The 19,332-nt window shown below is 56.1% G+C and overlaps 1 protein-coding gene across 1 annotated transcript; it reads left to right on the forward strand.

Annotated features, from left to right (window-relative positions):
* The first annotated feature begins 3,139 nt into the window (after window positions 1–3,139).
* IL23R (interleukin 23 receptor) lies at window positions 3,140–18,421 on the forward strand. The gene is made up of 15 exons (XM_055724967.1): window positions 3,140–3,197; window positions 3,413–3,573; window positions 4,121–4,241; window positions 4,379–4,502; window positions 5,393–5,592; window positions 5,765–5,910; window positions 6,937–7,096; window positions 7,858–7,940; window positions 8,222–8,438; window positions 9,632–9,829; window positions 10,516–10,599; window positions 14,349–14,399; window positions 15,156–15,252; window positions 16,469–16,559; window positions 17,018–18,421. Exons 1-15 carry the CDS (start codon window positions 3,140–3,142, stop codon window positions 17,636–17,638), a joined length of 2,412 nt encoding a protein of 803 aa, XP_055580942.1. The 3' UTR covers window positions 17,639–18,421.
* The last annotated feature ends 911 nt before the right edge of the window (window positions 18,422–19,332 follow it).

Here is a 19,332-nt window from a genome sequence, read left to right on the forward strand (position 1 = left end):
TGCAGCCTTGGCCCCTTTGGCCCCACACCACTCCACAGCCCGTGGCACCCTGGGGGTAGCTGGCCACTGGCACAAGCAGAGGGGTGGCCTGTAGCACCCTGGGGTGAGCTGGCCACCAGCACAAGCAGAGGGGTGGCCCATAGCATCCTGGGGTGAGCTGGCTACCAGCACAAGCAGAGGGGTGGTCCATGGCACCCTGGGGTGAGCCGGCCACTGGCGCAAGCAGAGTGGGTGACACCGGGTGCTGGTGAAAACAACCTCTCTCAAGTTTTTCCACATAGGCTTCGGGGATCAGCAGAATCCTGTTCTATTTGCTGACAGTGCTTAGCCCCCTTCCCCAGGACCCCTCTGCTGGGCTCCTGCCACCTCGCGCGCAGCATCAGCATTGGAAAAATCCCTTTGGGATTAAATTTGACTCTAGATTCTGTAAGGACTTAAAGACTGAAAAGACACCCCCGCCCCCCGGGGCTGTTCCTTTAAGGGATGCTGGGTTTTCCCATGGACTGACTCAGACTGGAAACTCTCCGTGTTTCGCAGCTATCTAGGTCAGGCTCGCTGGCAGCCGCCGATGCTTCTCGCCACGCTCAGCAGCCCTGGCCACAGCAGCAGGCAGAGGGGCCCGGCAGCACATGTCCTGAGGACTGGCAAGGTAAGGACCCCCAGCTCTGCCCAGCTTCCAGCCCACTCCCCCTGGGTTTAAAGCCAGAAACCCCCAGCCCGTGTTTCTTGGCTGCCACTGGCGTGCCTTAGCCGCTCCTGGCACGCGCTGCCAGTGAAGGTTTCGCACGGTTTGGGCTTGCACAGCTGGGACAGCTTGTTACTTCTTCATTTGCTTTGCATTTCTTTAGTGCTAATGTATGACGAGACTTTTTAAATACAGATATCAAAGATCAGTATCTCTCAACACGGCAACGACCTCGTTCCTTCTGGCTTTGGAGTCTGCAAATGCTTGTAAACTGGAAAAAAAAGGGAACGTGACTGATCCCCGGAGGAGGCAGAGCCTGCGGTCTTGGCTTAGAGCTGGCAGCTGGGCAGATTTATTATGTTTTCAGCTTTTTCATAGAGCACAGGGGGTTTTCCCCCATTTGTTCTAACTTGCAGGCGGTTTGCAGGCAATGAGAGGCCTTTGGGTTCTCTTAGGGGGTCAGGTAATGGGAAGGCACTTGAAATCTGACTCATTATGAATACTTGAACAGTCCTTAAAACAAACGAGGTCAGCTCACGAAGCAGGAGAAATACAAAGGCATTAGCTGCAGCTAGTAGCCTTACTTGGCTGGAACAACTGAATCCTGAAGCTTTCACAGTGGCCTCTGGCTCACCGTGTCCCTCGAGGGAAAACTTGCTTCTAACACCAGAATTTTTATGGGGTTATTTTCATTATTGCTCCCTGAAAAAGAAAACCATGGAGGCGCAGGGCTTCGCTCAGTTTCCAGCACTGTGCAGGTGAATGAGGGTGCAAGGCTATGGTGAGGGTCTGCTCAGCGCCCACCCCACAGCAGCGGGAGCAGCAGCCTGGACCCCCCACAGATGGGATCAGGGTGCTGTGGGCTTGCGGGGAGGCTCTCGCCCCGGCCTTTGGGGGGCTGGGGCATGCCATGCAGGCTGCTCCAAGAGGATGCTTCTCTTGGAAAAGAGCAATTCCCCCACCTCCAGGAGCTGCATTCCCTTGCACCCTGCTGCTCTGTGCTTGGGCTACTGCAAAACCATCCTGGTCCCATACCTGGCACCCCGAGTGCTGTGGGGCTGGTGAGGCTGGGCTTCCCCTCTGGAGGGGGGCTGGCCCTGGTGGCAGCGGAATCCAAAGAGGCTGGGGAGGAAGGCAAAGTGAGCAGGGAAAAATTCAAGCAGGACTGTGGGACGCGGACACAAGTGTGGCTCCTGGGGGAGAGGGGAAGCCCTTGCCTGGGATTTTGTGACTGTCTCGGGTCGGGGGGGGGGGGGGGGGGGGGGGGGGGGGGTAGCACTGCCAGGGAAAGCCATTGCTTGGCTCGGGCAGCACCTGCCGCAGCAAGGGGGTGGGAAAAGTGTATGGAAACAAGGGAAGTTTCTGTCCCATGAAACTGTCTGGTCGGGTCTGAGCATCTCCAGGGATGGAGACTGCAGGGCAACCCCTCTGGGCAGCCGGTCCCGTGCCTGGCCACCTTTAAAGTGATTTTTCTTACTTTTAACTGGAAATGCCTGATTTTAAAGGTAAGCCCATTGCCTCCTGTCCTGTCCCTGGGCACCACTGAGAGGAGTCTGGCTCCCTCATCTCTACTCCCACATCAGACACCTATACCCAAGGATAAGACCCCCCTGAGCCCCCTCCTCTCCAGGCTGAGCAGCTCTCCCAGCCCTGCCTCACATCTCAGGTGCTTCAGACCCTCAGGCATCTCTGTGGCCTTTGCTGGACTCACCCAAGTCCATCCATGTGTCCCTTGTCCTGGGGAGCCCAGCCCTGGACCCAGCACTCCACACGTGCCTCCCCAGGGCTGAGCAGAGGGGCAGGATGGAAACAAGCAGCTTCCCCCTCACCCACCACACCAGACTTCTTGGTGGAAGGCTCTTGGGCTGCTCAGGTGTGATTTCCCTTCTGTAAACCCGTGCTGGTGGCTCTCATCACCTCCTGGTGCTCCGGCCTGTGCTGGGAGCTGGTTGCCAGGAGTGTGTGCTCCATCACCTGCCCGGGGAGGTAGGGCCGTCCTGCCTGCGCTCCCCCACACCCTCCCCACCTGGGGTCACCAAAACCTGCATCCATGCACGCAGCCGGATAAGTCAAGGATTGGAGAAGTTTCACAGGGATGAAAACTAAGAAAAACGTCACCAGAGGTAGAAACTTGAGGAAAGTGCCCCCAGGGATGCTCACCAGGGCTGGGCACTGGGCTCTGCTGCCGGGGTGCCTGTTACCCGACGTGCTGAGCCCCGCGTGCTGGCAGGCTCCTTCCCCTGTGCTTCTGCTGCCAGCACAGCCTTGCTTGCCCCCAGGCCCCCAGGAAAAGCCCCCCCAGGCATCCCCATCCCCACCTCCACGGGAGGCCCTGCGCTCCCTGGGGTGACGGCAGAGCTGGCCGTGGTGGGCAGCGGTGCAGCTGGTGGGACCACTCACACCTTTCCTCCCCGCAGACTATGCTGTGCGTGGGCAGCGGCCACAGTCCAGGCCATGGCAGGCTCCAGCGAGGCTTTGGTGATCCACGCCCTGCTCTGCTGCCTGTGCGGAGGTAAGTGGCAGCGTGGCACGGCTCGGCACAGTGTGGCATGGCCACCATGGCATCACCTTTGCTGGCCACCGGAGCAAACACTAGCCCTGCTGCTGGGGTATCGGAGTGGGAGCGGGGAAGTTATAAGGCTATAGCTATGGATTTTGGGGGGGAGCATGTCATTAGCGTTGCAGGGGGCTCCCACACCCCACGGCACCCTCTCCCCCCACTCGCAGCCTTGCAGTGGGCCGTGCCCAGCCGCGCTGAAGCCCGCTGGCATTGCAGCGGCGGTGACAGCAGCACGATCCTGGCTCTGCGCACACGAAGCCGAGCGCAGCTGCACCCTTTCCGGGAAGGCCAGATCGAGCGATACCGGCTGCGAGCTGGGTTTGCCAGGGCTGGTGCAGAGCCCTCATCTGATAGCGAAGGGCAGTGCGCCTGTGCGGGGGCTGCTGCACTAATCTCGGGGCATCAGAGCTCTCGAGATAACGAGTTATTTCCCTGCAGTCATTTAAACATTAGAGTAAAACCTAAAATGGGTGAAACTAGCTGTTTCCCATGCGAAGGGATGAGTCACCGGGTGCTGGGTCAGTGCTGAAGGCGGGGAGGGCGCTGGGGGGCACGGGCAGCCCCCTGCCATGCTGTTCTGCCATGCCGCTGCCTGCATCCCAGCAAAGCAGCCGCCCGTGAGGAGCGGGGCAGCCTGCAGGCATCATCTTCCCCCGTGGGGCACCCACCCAGGGCCACCCTGACCCAGGGGGTGTTGACACAGGTGTTGCAAGCATCGAGTGCTCGGGGCGCGTCTGGATCGAGCCTGCACCCATGGTGCTGATGGGCTCCAACATCTCCATCAACTGCCTTGCCACTCCCGGCTGCCCCCGTGCCGAGTTCTTCATCTTCCTCAACTACAGCCTCGTTGAGGGTCCCCTGCACCCCGTTAACAGCAGCACCGTCCAGCTCTGGCTGCACGATTTCAGGAGCCCTTCAGGACCGTTGCCTGCTTCACCCGCTGCCCCAACAGCAAGAGGAGCCAGCTGGTGTGCGGTGCCAACATCCAGGCCGGCTGTGAGTACCCTGCCGTGCGTTTGGGCAACTTCTACTAAGCCACCAGCCTCGAGGAGGTCGGGGAGGGGTTGCAACAGCCTGAGTTTGGCACCCCTCGGGAGGGTGTCCACATGCTCTGCCTGACCTTCCCTCCGCAGACCCTCCAGACCCCCCCAGCAACCTGACGTGCACCATCCGCGAGCGCTCGGGGCACCTGGCGTGCACGTGGGATAGGGGGCGGCTGACCCACCTGAGCACCCACTACACCCTCCACCTGCGCCGGTAAGGCCCCGGGGCGGGGGGCTGCAGGGTGGGCGAAGTGATGAGCGGGACAGGGCCAGAGGGAGCCGGTGCATGGTGTGCAGTCAGGGTGCCGCAGCCGCAAAGCCAGGCGACACCAGGGCTCCTCTGCTGCCGGCAGCTAGGAGTGGGTGTCGTGCCCTAGTTCTAAAGCTCACATCTTCCTGGGCTCCGGCTTGCAAACCGCACGTTAAACCACAGGTTTAGCTCTGCAGGACAGACCTTACACACTCAGGGCACTCAGTGGCCCGGCAAGAATTGCATCACATTGCAACGCATTACAGCAATGCATTTTTTGCAGATTTTTGACTCTTTCTAAGCTAAAGGGTGTGCAGAGGGTGTGGCCAGCAGTTTGCACCTACTGCTGCCCAAACCCCAAAACTGAAACTTCAGCAGGGTACAAGTGCCTGAGCCTGAAGCAGATGTGCCGGCTGCTGTGCAGCGTGCCACAGCCCTTCCAACCCAGCCCCGGCTGCTTTCTGTCACATCTGACGCTGAAGCCCCCGTGACACAAGACTGGCACGCTTTCAAAGTTATCTATTAAAGTAAACGCATTGAATCCTGTCATGCGTAGGCTTTGTGAAGAGAAGTGATTAACTGCCTGCCTAAATCTGCTTGCGTTCAAACTTTGAACCATGCAGCCAGAAAGAAATAGGAAAGTTCCTTTCCTATGGTAAAAATGCAAATGCCCTGCAGAAACATCAAGAACCAAAGGAAATTACTTACTAGCTGGCTTGAGGAGTGACAGACTCTGGGTTTGGAGGTGGCTGTGCCCCAGTCGTGAGCCAGGACCCCTTGAGAGCCGGGTTGTCTTTCCAGTGGGTGCCCGATCCTGGGACGGGCTCTGATCAGATCTGCCTTCTGCTTCCCAGCACAGGGCTGGCCGTGGTGAAGGATGCAGAGGAGAAGGATGCTGAGGAGAAGGGGGAGGAGGAGGAGGTCTTCCCCGCAGGCTCGCCAGTGCCGCTGAGCACACTGCATGGCAGGAGCCGCTACTCAGCATGGGTGCAGGCCAGCAACGCGCTGGGCACTGCCCGCTCAGCCCCTCGGCCTCTTGACCTGCAGGAGCTGGGTACGTCCGTCCAGCTGTCCATCCGTGAGCTGCTGGGGCTGTGCATGGCCATACACGCTGCCCTGAAGCATCGCTCTGGGGATGTGGGACCTGTGCAGCTCACACACAGGAGGGCAGCCCCCGTGGTGTGCCAGCACCCCCCCCCGCCATGCTTTGCTGGTTCTCCCCGCAGTGGTGCCCACCCCACCCCTGGTCGACAGTGCTGAGACGACAGAGACATCACCTCCCACAACCATCATCCACTGGAGAAGGCAGACACTGCTGGAGAACGTGCACTGTGAGGAGCGACACAAAGCCACAGGCACCCCAGCATGGCATGTGAGACAGCCTGGGACCCCCCAAAACCTCCCCACATACAGACCTGTGTGCAGGAGCTGCCTGCTGTTTGGAGACGCACCAGTCCTGGTCTTGCTGGAGACCCCTAAGCACCCACAGGCAATGGGAGGATTTGGGGTCATTCAAAAGCCACCCCTTTGGTTTGGTGCCAGTGGGGGGCACACACCCCTGGCCACCACCAGCCCCTCTTTGCCGGGGCAGGACAATTAACACTCTCCAACAGAGCAGGCAGCCTTTGGGGCAGGGTTATCTCTGCTTCTTAAGCAAAAGGGCAAAATTCAGAATAACTCTACAAGGACAAGGCAAAAAAACCTCCGGGGATGCCCCAGCGCACACGCACTTCACCGATTGCCCAGTGCACCAGCAGACACAACTACGCTGGGGGCAGCTCCACCCATGTCCCTTTTGGAAACCTCCCTGGGTGCTGACAGGGGCTGAGGCTGGATCCCAGTACCCACCGCAGCCTCCCAAATTGCTGTGGTGTCCAAAGCCCATGCAGCGGTGGTCTGGGAGCTCTCACTGCACCCACCAGCTTGCCCAGTGCGTTAGCAGAGGGGACTGTGTGTGCACCGTGTTTTGCAACAGCATCAGTCTCAAAAAGACATGCTGGAGCCCCACAGGAGGCACAGCAGCGATGGGGACCCCTTGGCAGTCAGTGCCCCGGGGCTTAGCCAGCCCCATAGAGTCAGAGAACTGCGGAATCATTGGGGTTGGAAAAGACCTTTAAGACCATCAAGCCCAACCATTAGCCCAGTACTGCCAAACCCACCGCTAACCCATGTCCCTAAGCGCCACATCTGTGTGCCTTTTGAACACCTCCGGGGATGGGGACTCCACCACCTCCCTGGGCAGCCTGTGCCAGGGCTTGACAAACCTTTTGGTGCTGGGGAAGGACCTTGCCCATCCCTGTCCATGCAGACGAGGAAGGTAGTGACCACCATGTGCTCCCGCTCTGCGTGGGGGGCTGGCTGGGTCCCGCTTGCCCCTAGCACCCTGCTTCCCTTGCAGGTGGAGCTGTGGGATGGTGCGGCGCAGCACAGGCCCCGCGGGCGGCACGACCTGCAGAGTAACACCCAGTACGTGTTTCAGGTCAGGTGCCGGCTCAGCCCTGCCGACAGCCCCTGGAGCCCCTGGAGCCCCCCCTTCCTCTACACCACCCCTGAGGCAGGTAAGCTCAGCCTCAGCGCTGCTCTCGCTGCATTTTCCCACCCAGCCCTGGAGATGCTCCCCAGGGACCCTGCCTGAGCTCTGGCGCTGCACGGCTCATCAGCCAGCCACACGCATGTGCGTGGCATGGACCTGGCATGTGCACAGCGTGCACATGGCACAGGAACCTGCACATCCCCGTGCTGCCAGAGGCCACTGCGTGCTGTGGTGGCCTGGGAGGCTGCGCCACCGTCCCAGGGCTGCGGCCGAGAGCTGAGCACTGCCGCAGGCTAGCAGCTCCTCTCACACCCTCCGAGCACTCCTGGCCCCACAGGCAGGTCCTGGGGATTTGGGCAGGCTCCCGAGGCTGCTGCAGCGTGGGAGCTGGAGAGAAACAGGGGGGCTCTGCAGACACGTGGGTTTCCATACAGAAAGAGGGATGGGATATGTTTACCCATCTTGGGTAGCTTGCTCGCTCCCCAGCAGTGGGAGCACCTCCTGTCCCAGGTGGAAAAGCCACATCACCCGAGGTGTCCCACCAGCCACAAATACCTGTCGTCCTGGGTCACCTTCCCCCTTTGCATCCCAGTTACCGCCCCGTTACCTCAGCCGGCGGCAGGCTGGGATGCCCGAGGAGCAATGTCCTCCCATCCTGGCTGCAGTGAGGAAGCCGGGGACACGCTCGCCCTACAAAGTGGCACTCGCTGCTGTTTGCAGCCTGGGTGGGAGCCCCAGCCGCTCCCCTTCAGCAGCTCACACCACGTCCCACGCTTCCTCCCGCAGCCCCTGCCACAGCCCCCGATGTCTGGCGTCGCCTGGGCCCGGCGTTCCCGAACGGCAGCCACGAGGTGACGGTCTTGATCAAGGTAACGCCTGTTTTGGTAGCTGCTGTGCCATTTTTGCATGCTCTGCTCCTCCCTGAAAAGAGCACCTGCCAAGAGGCAGCGGATGGCAATGCCCTTCCTAAAGAGGGACCAAAACTGGGGGGAAGGTGAGACCCCAACATGTCCTGGGGGCAAAATCTCTCCATCCTTGCACCATCCATCCCTGTGCTGCCCAGCCAAGGGGATGGCTGTCCTGCACTGGGGCAGCTCAGCACTGGACCTCATGCCCATCCCCACTGGGCTGTCTTTCTCACTGTTCACAGCCCCTGTCACCCCAGGATGCCAGAGGGAGGATCCTGGGCTACACCGTGGCTGCCGAGAGCCCCTGGGGAACGCTGCTTCTCTGCAACACCTCCAGCACGGTGTGCAGCATCCTGGTGCCCCCGGGAGCCCACACCCTCCGCATCACCGCATACAATTCCAAGGGGGCTTCCAGCCCGGCCAGCATCACCCTCAGCCAGGGAGCTGGCAGTCAGGAAGGTAGGATCTCACACATGCCAACTGCCGCTTTTGTCAGGATTGCAGGGGGAAAATGCTGCCTGGTGCATGCATGGCTTTAAAGGAAGGGGAAAGCCCCGGCGGTGTGCTACCCACCATGGAGGAACATGATAACCTCCAGACGAGGCCAGCATCCCCCAGAGATGGAGATGCTCCACAGCCACATAACTCAGCCCTCGGCCTCTGAAGGCAGCAATGACAAGCTTAAAAATAAGTTTGTCCAGCCCACGCTGGCTGGCAGGACGGTGCTGTGCGGCAGGCTCGGCACAAGGGTGCTCCCCTGCTCCGTGCTCCCCAAAATAGCTCCGGCTGCCTCTGCCAGGGGGAGCCCTGGCTGGGAGCTGGGTCCTTGCAAACAGTAAGGGAGGGAAAAGAAATCCTTCCCTGGCCACCGTGGGTTCCCTCCAACACAGGCTGTGGTTTTCCCCACAACCACGCTTTCCTGTTTCTGAAAAAATGTCTCTTTTAATGAGCAACAGGAGGGGAAAGTCCCATTCAAATTGAGGACAAATATATGACTAAAAAGAAACTAAGAGAAATAAGGTGGAAAAATTTCTCTAATCTCCCATACTTATCAGAATCACACGCCTTTCTTGTAAGAAGTGACAGGTAGAGTGTTTCAGATGGAACATGGCAAAGCTGAAGATATGCTTTGTGGTACATGTACGTGAGCACAGAGGTATCTGGGTGAGCAGAGAGAACAGGAGTTAGCAGGGCTCACCGAGGGAGCTGAGCTGGACCTGAGCGGGGAAAGGGGTAAACCCAGGCTCACCAGAAAGAAGCTTCGGGGCAGGACACCAATGTCTGGGGGACAGTGTGCCAGCGAGGTCCTTCGGTCTGCTGTCCCAGGGGAGGCAGGGGATGGAGATGCACGTGGCAGTGAAGACACAGGGGTTATTGGTGTGTTAGAAACCATGGAAGCATCTGAGAATGGTCACATAAGAAATGGGGCTTCTGCCCTAAATGGGGGGGATGGGGAGCCCAGCTGAAGCACACCTACAGCGGCACAGGCGGGTAAGCAGCACAGGGAAGCTGGAAACAGGCCAGAATTTTGCATTCCCTCATCAGTCCTTACTTTCAGAAAAGACATTTTGCCGGGGCTTGGCTGACCCTGCCAAGTCTCCTGCTTTTTGGCCGAGGTCGGGTGACAGACCGCTTTCCGTCTCTCTCGGCAGAGTTCCCAGCCCCGGTGGCCGTGGAGGTTAAGCCCGACAACCTGAGCAGGGTCTTGGTGGCCTGGCAGCCCTCACCCCGCAGCAGCAGGTCCCCGCTCTGGTTCATCGTGGAGGGGGTTTCCACCACCTGGTATGGCTGGGAGGAACAGTATTTTTGGAAGAAAGTCCCACACCAGGAAACACACACATACATCCGAGGTAAGATATTCCAGGAGTCCTTTTGCTATTTGGTGCAGTTCATCAGGGTATTATAAAGCCAAAATATATTATAAAGGCAGAGTTTCATTTGAAATTAAGCCCCTGCCCACTTGTTTTTGGCAAGTGGGACAATGAAGAGCCCTTAGGGAGCAAGGAGGAGCAAAGCAGTAGGAGACACAAGGGCAGTCGGTGGGATCTGGTCCCCCAGGCAAAGGTCACAAGGAAAGAAGGGACAGGGTAAGAGAATGAAGTGACAAGTGAGCTGGCAGGCAGGGGAGCCACAGTAGACCTGCAGGGCCTGCCCAAGCACAGAAGATGCACGCGTGTGCTTAAAGGGTGAAGGGGAGAAGGTACCACACTTGGTGCACCAAGGCTGAGGTTTCAGCACCCCTCCTCCCGGTGGGGCCAACCTGCACAGCCCGGAACCCCGGGCCTCCTGCTCCCCACATCGGTTCTGGTCTTTACTGGGTTTGGGTACTCCCTAGTCTTCGCTCTGCCACGGGGTTTTTTTAGGAGCAGCTCATGCAGCGGCTTTCCCCAGGGGAGGCGTGTGGTGGGCTCGGAGCCGGACAACCCCGCACACCTCCACCCACTTTTACCACTCAGCAACAAGCCCCTGAGCAAGCCTAGAGCTCTGACAGCAGCTGACAAACACATTTTTAAAAGCAAATCTTGCTTCTTTCCAGCAAAAGCAGTAGCAGGAGGTCACATCAACGTGTCGGTATACGCAGTCTACCCCGATGGAGTCAGCAGACCGAGCTCTGGCCAAGGTAAGCCCCACTGGGTGGAGAAGCTGCCGCTTGCTGCAGCAGAGCTCAGCTTGATGTTTCATCCTCAGGGTTCTCACCACCTGCCGGTTTTGTAGAATCACCTTGTTCTAGAAACAAGATGTAAACCCCTCCTGCATTGACCAGATAAAAATGGGGCTCTAGATAGAAACCAGCTGGCTGCAGGACATGAAAAATAGAGATTTTTATCAATGGATCTGTATGAAAAACCTTCTCTAGCTGATCTCTGCTCCTGCACACAGACCTCATGCACATGAGAGCCACATCTTACTTCACAAGACACACCAGTGGAGGCATTCTCCCTTTTTGTGATAGAAAGGATGACGTTCCTGCTTTGCACATCTGACAATAGAGTGTCACAGATAAACCAAAAGATAAAAACCAACTTAACAGAGACAGGCTGGCCAAGCTGCAGCCTGACCCTTTCTTACCTGGGGCGGGAAGCAAGCAGGCTTCAGTTCTGGACACTGTTTTAGATAAGAGCATGGGCCAATTTACAAAGGAAAATAAGGATCGTCATCATCTCCTGCACTGCATGTGTCAGCTTTGGCTGTCCTCAAGAGCTGGGCACATTATGCTCCCTGAGCTGTCCCATCCCTCTGCTGGTCCTCACCCACATGGGCCAGGATAACCCACCCACAACTCAGCATCTCAGCTGAGGACACTGTCCAGCACCACCGTACGTGCTCCATGGGCACCACAGACAAAGCCCCCACAGTGATGGAGGCCACACACGGCAGCCAGCAGTGGCCCAATAGGGCCGCAGAGGCAAGGGAGGGCTGAGGTCAAGTCACAAAGTCAACCCACGGGCCAGGGTTTGGACCTCCAGAGCTCCTCCAGCACAGCCCAGACAGGGGTTGAAGGCCCAGGCTGAGCTTTAATAGGGCTGCGGGCAGGTGTGGGGGTCCCAGGTGATACTGCTCAGGGCCATCAGGACCTGTTAGTGCCCTGGGTGCCCTGTCAGAGCTGGCTGCAGCTGCAGGCAACCACAACACCTGAGGACGTCGTCAGTTCACCCTCCCATGCTGTGAGGCAATTTCAGATGAGTTATTCAAAGCTGCCCAGATACTTTCCCTACAACAAACCAGCTCTGTGTTTCTGGTTGGCACCCCTCGTGGCTTTGGGAAGGGCAGTTAGTCAATTTTTTCCCCAAGAAATGGAAACAGGCATACCTGACTGGTTCATCCCAGGCTGTTCATGGCTGTTGGCCGTTATCCTCATGGACACACCGACAGCCTTCGGCTCTAGGTGGGTCAGGGTTTGGGCACCTCCAGCTCTGGTGACATGAATCTCCAGGGTCCAGATCCTCAAGTGGGATCAAACCTCAGCAGCAGGTCTCCACCTGCGTGCAAGGGGGAAGAGCTGGGGGTCAAAAGGAGGATGCTCCTTGGCTTGGAGCAAATGGCCTAGAAACATGATAAATGCTTAAAAACAGACTTCATCCCTAGCAGTTGCAGAGACTCCTTTAACAAAGCTTGGGGGGTTCATGTGGGGAAGTACCAACGTGAGACAGCAATGAAACTCGTGTCTATGACAGGGTTTGCTTCCAAAGCAACACGGCCCACAGCTGACACCCACAGGGAACTCCTCCAACTCGGCCCCACAGCTTGAACCTCGTTCTTCAGCTTAGATTGAGCCCATCCATCGTCAGTAAGGCATTACTGTAATCATACTAGATTTTTTAAAAATTTATATAAGTTCATTGTGCAAGTGATACCTGCCCCCCCCCCCCCCCCCAACTGCTGGATGCCCAGGCTGCAGAATAACGTGCTCCATCACTCTCCTTCCACAACCCCGTACCCCCGAACTGCTTTGCAGCGTCTGCAGCACGCTCCAGTCTGCAAACCCTCTGCTTAGGGAACCGCGTTGTCTGAACTCCAGGAGCTCTCCTAGGAGATGCATGTGCTTCAGACACACAAATTGGAGACAGGACTTTCTCAATACCTGGCTGAAATTAGGTGGCCCATGTTGTTTAGGACATTATAATATATCTATTATGTATTATGGATATAGGATGCTGGGTATCCTTAATTGTCTTGGCCAGTTGAAGCCCCGTGATGTAGATGCGGATGCTAGCTGCTATTGTTATTACTGCTGGTCCTCTGCTGCCCTGGGAAGATGTTTAGCTTGGGCCTGGTGATGGCCCCACTCTGGGGGAGGTGGCTTCTCGTCCCTGCCCTGCTGGGACAGCTGGCTTTTGGGGACAGAGAGGCAAACATGGGGAGCAGCAGGGTTTTTCCTAAAGCAGCCAGCCAGAAACTGCAGGGTACAGAGGAGTTTTCAATGTGGAAATGAGGGGTTTCATAAAACACCTGGGTCCTTGTACTTCTAAAGATGCACTGGCGTGTCTGCCCTTCCCCAATTTCTTGGCTGTCTTGGGAAAATCCTGCTGCCACTGTGAGCTGTGCTTGCATAGGTGACTCTACAAAAGGGATCCTTTACATTGCCAGGTGCTCTGGGGGCATTTCCCTTCCTTCAAACACAACGTGGATCCGCTGCCACATCAGCAGCAACGCTCACCGCCGTTGAAAGACAGAGCACAATCATAGGGAGCAGGGCTGGAAAGGACGATTTGACAATTACCTGAGCCCATGGCAAGATCAGCTGTATTGCTTCTGTCCCTGACAGATGTTTGCTGAGACTGCTCTTGTATTTCGAGGAAAAGGCAGCCTCCCCTGGTGCTCCTCAGCCTTGCTGCTAGAGCAGTTGTCCTCCTTCGCCACCTGCGCTTTAACTGCTGCAGTCCAAGGTGACAACTCTCGTCCTGCTCACGGTGAAAGGGGACTGGCTGCCCTCCTTGCCCTTGCAGCAGCGCTCGCTTCCCACCCCGGCGTGCCTCCCCACTGCGTCCTCTGCCCGGGATGCTCCGGCTCAGCACAGCATCCCAACCACAAGCGTGCACACTGTGCACATCCCAGCAGAGCCCCCTTTTCTTGCCAGGCGGCCCCAGGCACAGCAGATGGCTCCAGCTGAGGTCTGACTGCGTGGCAGCGTGGCTCCTTCCCTCTGCAGCCAGCCGTGCTGCTCACCCTGGCCCGGGGTGGTGGCCGGGACCCAGGCAGGGAGATGACCCCAGGGAGATGCAGTGGGTGGCTTGTCCTGACCACAGAGCTGTGGTTCTGCTCCAGGCTCAGGCCAACACAGGGTGAGATCACCCTTGCCCTGGACCCTCACCCCTTTTCTGTAGCAGCAACAGCACCATGTATTTGTTAAGAAGAGATCCCAAGGGAATGCCTGAATTTGGCCGGGAAGAAAACTTGCTGCTTATTTTAGCAAAAATATGCTTCTTGCCATGGCAGGGTCTTGAGCTGCAGACCTTCCCTTGCCGCACAGCCCGTCACACCACAGGTATCGTCAGAATACTCAGTCCCACGGTGCTCAGACACCTGGGGGTACAATCTGTAGGTGCTCAGGAAAAATGGTGTACAGTCCCTCAGGAAGGCAAAATTCTTGTTGCAGGTGCTGAGGGGAGCGATGTGCATGGATGCTTTGTAATTGGGGTTATGTGTTCATCAGCATCTCGTTTAATTGGATCTCTGAGAAATAGGAAATGGTGTAGAGTCCAGCCAGAGGCGGAGTTACCAATTGCTTTAGGGGGCTTTATTTTTCTCACTATACCATTATTTATTTTTCTGTGTGTTATTGACAAAATAAAAACAAGCCATAGCTTCTGTATCACCTGCTGCCCTCTAAATGAAGTTTCGGACATTTTTTTCCTCTCTCTGTTGAAGTCCCTGCAGAGGACCAGCTCCTGGGCAGCACCTCCAGCGAGATCTCCCACGGTAAGCAGACAGGAGCTCAAACTGGGTAAGCCCGACTTTCACCTTGCACAGAACCAGGAGTTCTAGCCTGAGCAGCGCCTGCCGCATCTGGCGATGGGGACGCAAAAGTTCCCTTGCACTTTGGAGAGGTCAGAGCCAGAAAAGCATCTTTTCACCTGGTGGGGACATGAGCCACAGGGCAGGAAAGGCTGCGGTGCTCTCAGGGATGAATTGTGCCCGTGTAATGCGTGCCTTAAGTTCTGCTTGTTTATGAGACTTGTAGTATAATGTACATTACAACAAGTAGGAGAGAAGCAAACCAGGCAAATACAAGATGATGTTGACGTATAAGACCACAGCGATAGACTGTTTCCATCTTGCAGTTGGAAGCAGAAACTCATTTAAGCATTTCCCATCCATTTTTTCTAACTCTGGTTATGCTCTGCCTTGCACATCTTCTGGTAAAGCGCACGTTACCATCTGCTGCAGCACTTAAAGCAAAAGCAAAGCGAATGTAAGCCAAAGAATTCAGTTCGGCGACTCTGGAAAGTAAGGCTATGTAGGAAATGGCTGAAGGCAGCGAGCGCTCCTCTCCGAGATAGCACGGCATGGTGGGGCAGCATGTTTGGTTTTGCTTTTCTCGGGGCTTTGCTGCAGGAACAGAGGAGCCAAAGGGTAGGGGAAACACTGGCGGCCGCTCGAGCAGAGGTGTGTGCTTCCCAGTGAAAGCCCGGAGCGGGGCACCCGGCTGATGGCTTTCCTCTCCGTCCTTCCCAGATGGTGACATTGGAGTGCTCCTGGGACTGGGCATCAGCGTGGTCACGCTGTCGGTTGGTTTTGTAATCCTGATGTCTAAAAAATCAGCCAGAAAAAGGTACGGTTTTCTCCCCCACAATTTTTTCCTTATTTCCCTCCTACTTTTCTTCCAGAATATTTCAAACCTAACTGCAGGACCCAGCCCTTTTCCCTGCAGCCTGCTCTTACTGAAGCCAGCTTCACCCATTGACCAGGTTGCTGTGTGAAAAGGCATTTGTGTGCTCTCCAGTAAGGCAGAGACCAACAAAAAAAGTCAGAAAATCATTCCTCTGGAAAGGCCAGCCTTAGGGACACATGGGATTATTACAGAGATATAAGGGCAGGGGATAGAAAAGCACCCTCCGCAGATAAGTTTTATCCTAGGACTTGTTCCTGCCAGTTTTGCCTGAAGCCCCTCACTCCCGGACCCGGAGGGGCAGGCAGAGACTGGAAGAGTGGAGCAGCTGGAAAACTCAATGGGGAGAACCTTAATACTGTTTTTTTAATACTGACTGCTGTTTGCTAGGCACCCCCACAAACCAGCGCTCATCTATCCCTGTTTGCCATTTAACTGGAACAGGGATGTCCAGGAATCCCAGGCACTGCTGTCCCTGGCACAAATCCAGGGTGACCTCTGTGGCACAGAGCTAATGGTTGGATCTTCCCAACAAAACAAAACAAAAAAATAGTGGACAGGAGACCTGGGGGTTGAGGATGTCAAAGGTTCCTGAACCCAGCCTAATCCTTCTGTTCTCGGTGTAATTGTGGAACACGGGCATTTCAGCAGCAACAGGGACTGCCTGTTTTCCCGGGAGCACAGCAATGCACCAGAATGCCAGCAAAGCTCAGCAAAATTAAAATCTCTCACAAAAGATTTTAATTTCTGCAGCAGTTTTGGCTGTAGGAAAATCAATGTGCATCACTGCTGTGTGTCCAGTTCCATCAGCTCAGGGCACACATGCCGCCTCTGGTCCCTGCACACAGCTTGGTCCTCCCCTCACCCCCCAGTTCAGCAACATTTTCGTGCACAGACAAGTTTGACCTAAGGGATTTACCTAGAGTAACTTGCAGTGCTGCTCGGCAAACCTGGGGGGATGATGTTGGAAGATGAAAAGCTAGAGTTCCGATGGGGAACTCCCATCGCTATGGGGCAAACCTGGGGCTTCCGAGCCTCGCGTGAAGGGTGGATGTGCTGCTTCTGCAGTTTCCTCCTGCATGAGGAAAAAGTGACTAATAAAATGGACTAACAGCTTGGCTTTTTGGTTTTGTTTTCTTTTCTTTTCTTTTTGGTAAAGAATTAACGCCACTGTTGTGTCGCTCTTGCCGAAATGGCTGTCCGAAGACTTTCCCCACATGGAAAACAGCAGCGTGGTAAAGGCACTCCAGGTAACCGCCCCAGCACCTCCCAGCTCTTCTTCACTTGTCTCCCCTTAGAGGAAAGCTGGCTCCAGAGCTGGGACAAACATGGCTGGGAAGAGGATTAAGCTCTAACGGACCAGGAGCTGATCAGGAATCATTCCCCAGGCATTTGCAAGGTGCCTGGGAGCCTGGTTTAGCCGAGGTCTTTAAACCTTGCTTCAGTGCGCTCCTTACTCAGTGGCCACAGCTGACTCAAGCTGCCCGTGAAGTGCACGCAGAAGCGTGGAGACAGGCATGGCTGCTCCCCGTCTTCTCTTGTCCCCCTCGCTGCGGTCTCCTTTGCAGGGGAGGTTGGATGAGAGGTGGGAAGGAAGATGGGACAAAGACAAGAAGTCCTCGCCCCATTTCCTCCTTGGGATGCTCTAGTGAAGCTCTCCCGTTGGTAAACTTGCCGCTTTGTTACTACACTCACAATTTTTTTCCAGGAAAAGAGTGATTCCACGAGTGACAGTTTCTATGAGCCGTTCTTGGACAGCAGTGACCCCATGGTTACGGAGATCGAGGAGGTCCCAGTGCACGAGGAGGACAGGAACATGGTCACCAGGAGGAAGCCCAGCAGAGAGGTCCCTGAGGACGGGCAGCACCCGGGGAGCACAGCACCAGCCAATATCGTGACCCCGGAGCAGATCAGTGACTACAAACCTCAGGTGTCTGACGGGAACCCGCTGGGGTACGTAGCTGCCAATATTTACCCCTCGCAGCCCCCTGCAGCCCTCCCAGAACCAGAGATGAACACCTTCTTCAGGGACTACACCAGCCCCGTCCCCAACCTGTGGGATGGGGAGGGAGGGGAGCACCCCATCTGTCTTCTGGAGAAGATCAACCTCATCTTAAACAGCAGCCGGAGCGGGCAAAGCCACGTGTTCGACTCAGCCCAGGGGGGACACGGCTCCCTCCCGGGGCACCAGTGGGGGCTCGCGCCGGCGGGTGATGTTCAAGAGCAAATGCTGGTCCCTGACGAGCTGGTCTCCTGCCTGAAAGCCATGAACGGGGAGCCGGTGGATATCAAGACCTGCTTTCCACAAAGCATCGGGAGGTCATTTTGAGAGAAGCTGTAGTCACAATTAAAAACCCAAAGTGATGACCATGGCACGTGTCAGCCTTTGAGACTGCAAACAGCAGAACTGGAGCAAAATGCCAAATCTGAAATCTGCCCTCTTGATTGACTACGAATTCTTGTGGCTGCTTGGAAACTTTTGGCCAGTAAATCACAATTTTAAACTTACCTCATATTTTCACAAGCAAAAAACCTGTAAAACTTGGATTCCCATAAGAACCAAAATACAGAGCAAGCAATTTTTGCAGGATGCGATATGCTTCCACGATTACTCCAAGTCATCCTCTTGCTAAATGCTTGGAGCATTTCATCCCTGGAGCTGATGGCAGTCAAGATGGATAAAATGACCCCTCAGACATCCTGATGGAAGTGTGTAGAATAGCTTGGGCTCACTCCTAAGGAGGAGGCACTGCGCCAAGGCGGATTTCTATATCACACAGCATACATGAACACCAAGAACGTGAAACCTTTTCTGTATGACAGAATAACCCGATTTCATCTTCCCTCCCATTCAATAATAAAACCCACATCAGGTAAGAACAAGCCTTCACCACCCGCCAGGCTGATTTAAAACCTCTCCCTAAACTGGTTGCTGGTCAGATTCTTCGCTTTGCGTGAGGTATTTACCAGCTCACGGCAGCTTGTCGGTGCCTCAGCCTTGCTGCGTGAAGCATAGTGTGGCACAGCGAAATGGCATTTATTAGGCACATGACAGGGAATTCGGATCTTCTGACATCCAGAATATGAAATACAGGAGTCTTCTTCCTGCTGAGCGGTTGTGAAATCATTTACAAGTTTTCCTGGGACTTACGAAATGTTGCCAAAGCAACCAGAACCTCCCTGGAAACGTGAGGTTGGATTATCTATTCACGGATTACCCACACCTTTTTAAGGATCCAGTTTTTTTAAAGGAATACAAGCATAAAAGAAGTGTACAATGCTCTGTAAAACACCGAGCACCCAGCACTCCCTGCGAGGTTTGCTCTGCCAGGCCTTTTCTCCTACCTCTTACACCCCAGCAGAGACTGGGTTTGGCCTGGAGCTGCAGCCAGTGGAGGTGACACTGTGTGTGGCTGGGGTGGGGAGGGGTGCTGGTGCCAGAGCTGCACACCCGTGCATGCCAGTATACACCCATGCATGGCCATCCACACTCGGTGCATGCCAGTGCACACCCAGTGCATGCCGTGCACACCCAGTGCACACCCATTTGCAATACTGCACACCCATGCATACCGTGCACACCCATGCACACCCATTCACACCACTGCACACCATGCACATCAGTGCACACCTGTGCATGCCCACAGCTGCACGAGCATGCTGCAGAGCTCCCAGCCACACAGGTGTGGGGGCAGGAGGTCCCTGGGCTCGCTGCCTTGGCTGGCTGGGCCAGCTCTTTCCCCAGCCCCACAAGCCCCCACCAGCCAGCAAAGCCATGTTCTCCTGGTTCACACACATGCTGCCTCGGCGCTGTCCTGCAGCAGCACGTGGAAACTCCATGCAAAACTCCCATCAGACACGGCCCGGAGAGGCTGGTGCCTTCTCACCTTGCATCGCACCGAAAAAGCAAGAAGCGCACAGCTCCCGTCAGTGCTACCAGGAGGGACCCAGGGGTGTAAATCCCCCCTGCTAGCATCTCAGCATGCTCACAAGCATCCCATCGTATTTGCGTATAGTTTTGAG

The sequence above is a fragment of the Falco cherrug genome, chromosome 12, assembly GCF_023634085.1.
Source record: "Falco cherrug isolate bFalChe1 chromosome 12, bFalChe1.pri, whole genome shotgun sequence".
Lineage (NCBI taxonomy): Eukaryota > Metazoa > Chordata > Aves > Falconiformes > Falconidae > Falco > Falco cherrug.

Bases quoted from the DNA above. Each gene is read 5' to 3' on its own strand.
- IL23R (XM_055724967.1), top strand. From the start codon at position 3,140: ATGGCAGGCTCCAGCGAGGCTTTGGTGATCCACGCCCTGCTCTGCTGC. The intron at 7,097-7,857 runs GTAAGCTCAGCC...TTCCTCCCGCAG, and splicing joins CTACACCACCCCTGAGGCAG to CCCCTGCCACAGCCCCCGAT. The intron at 14,400-15,155 runs GTAAGCAGACAG...CGTCCTTCCCAG, and splicing joins CTCCAGCGAGATCTCCCACG to ATGGTGACATTGGAGTGCTC.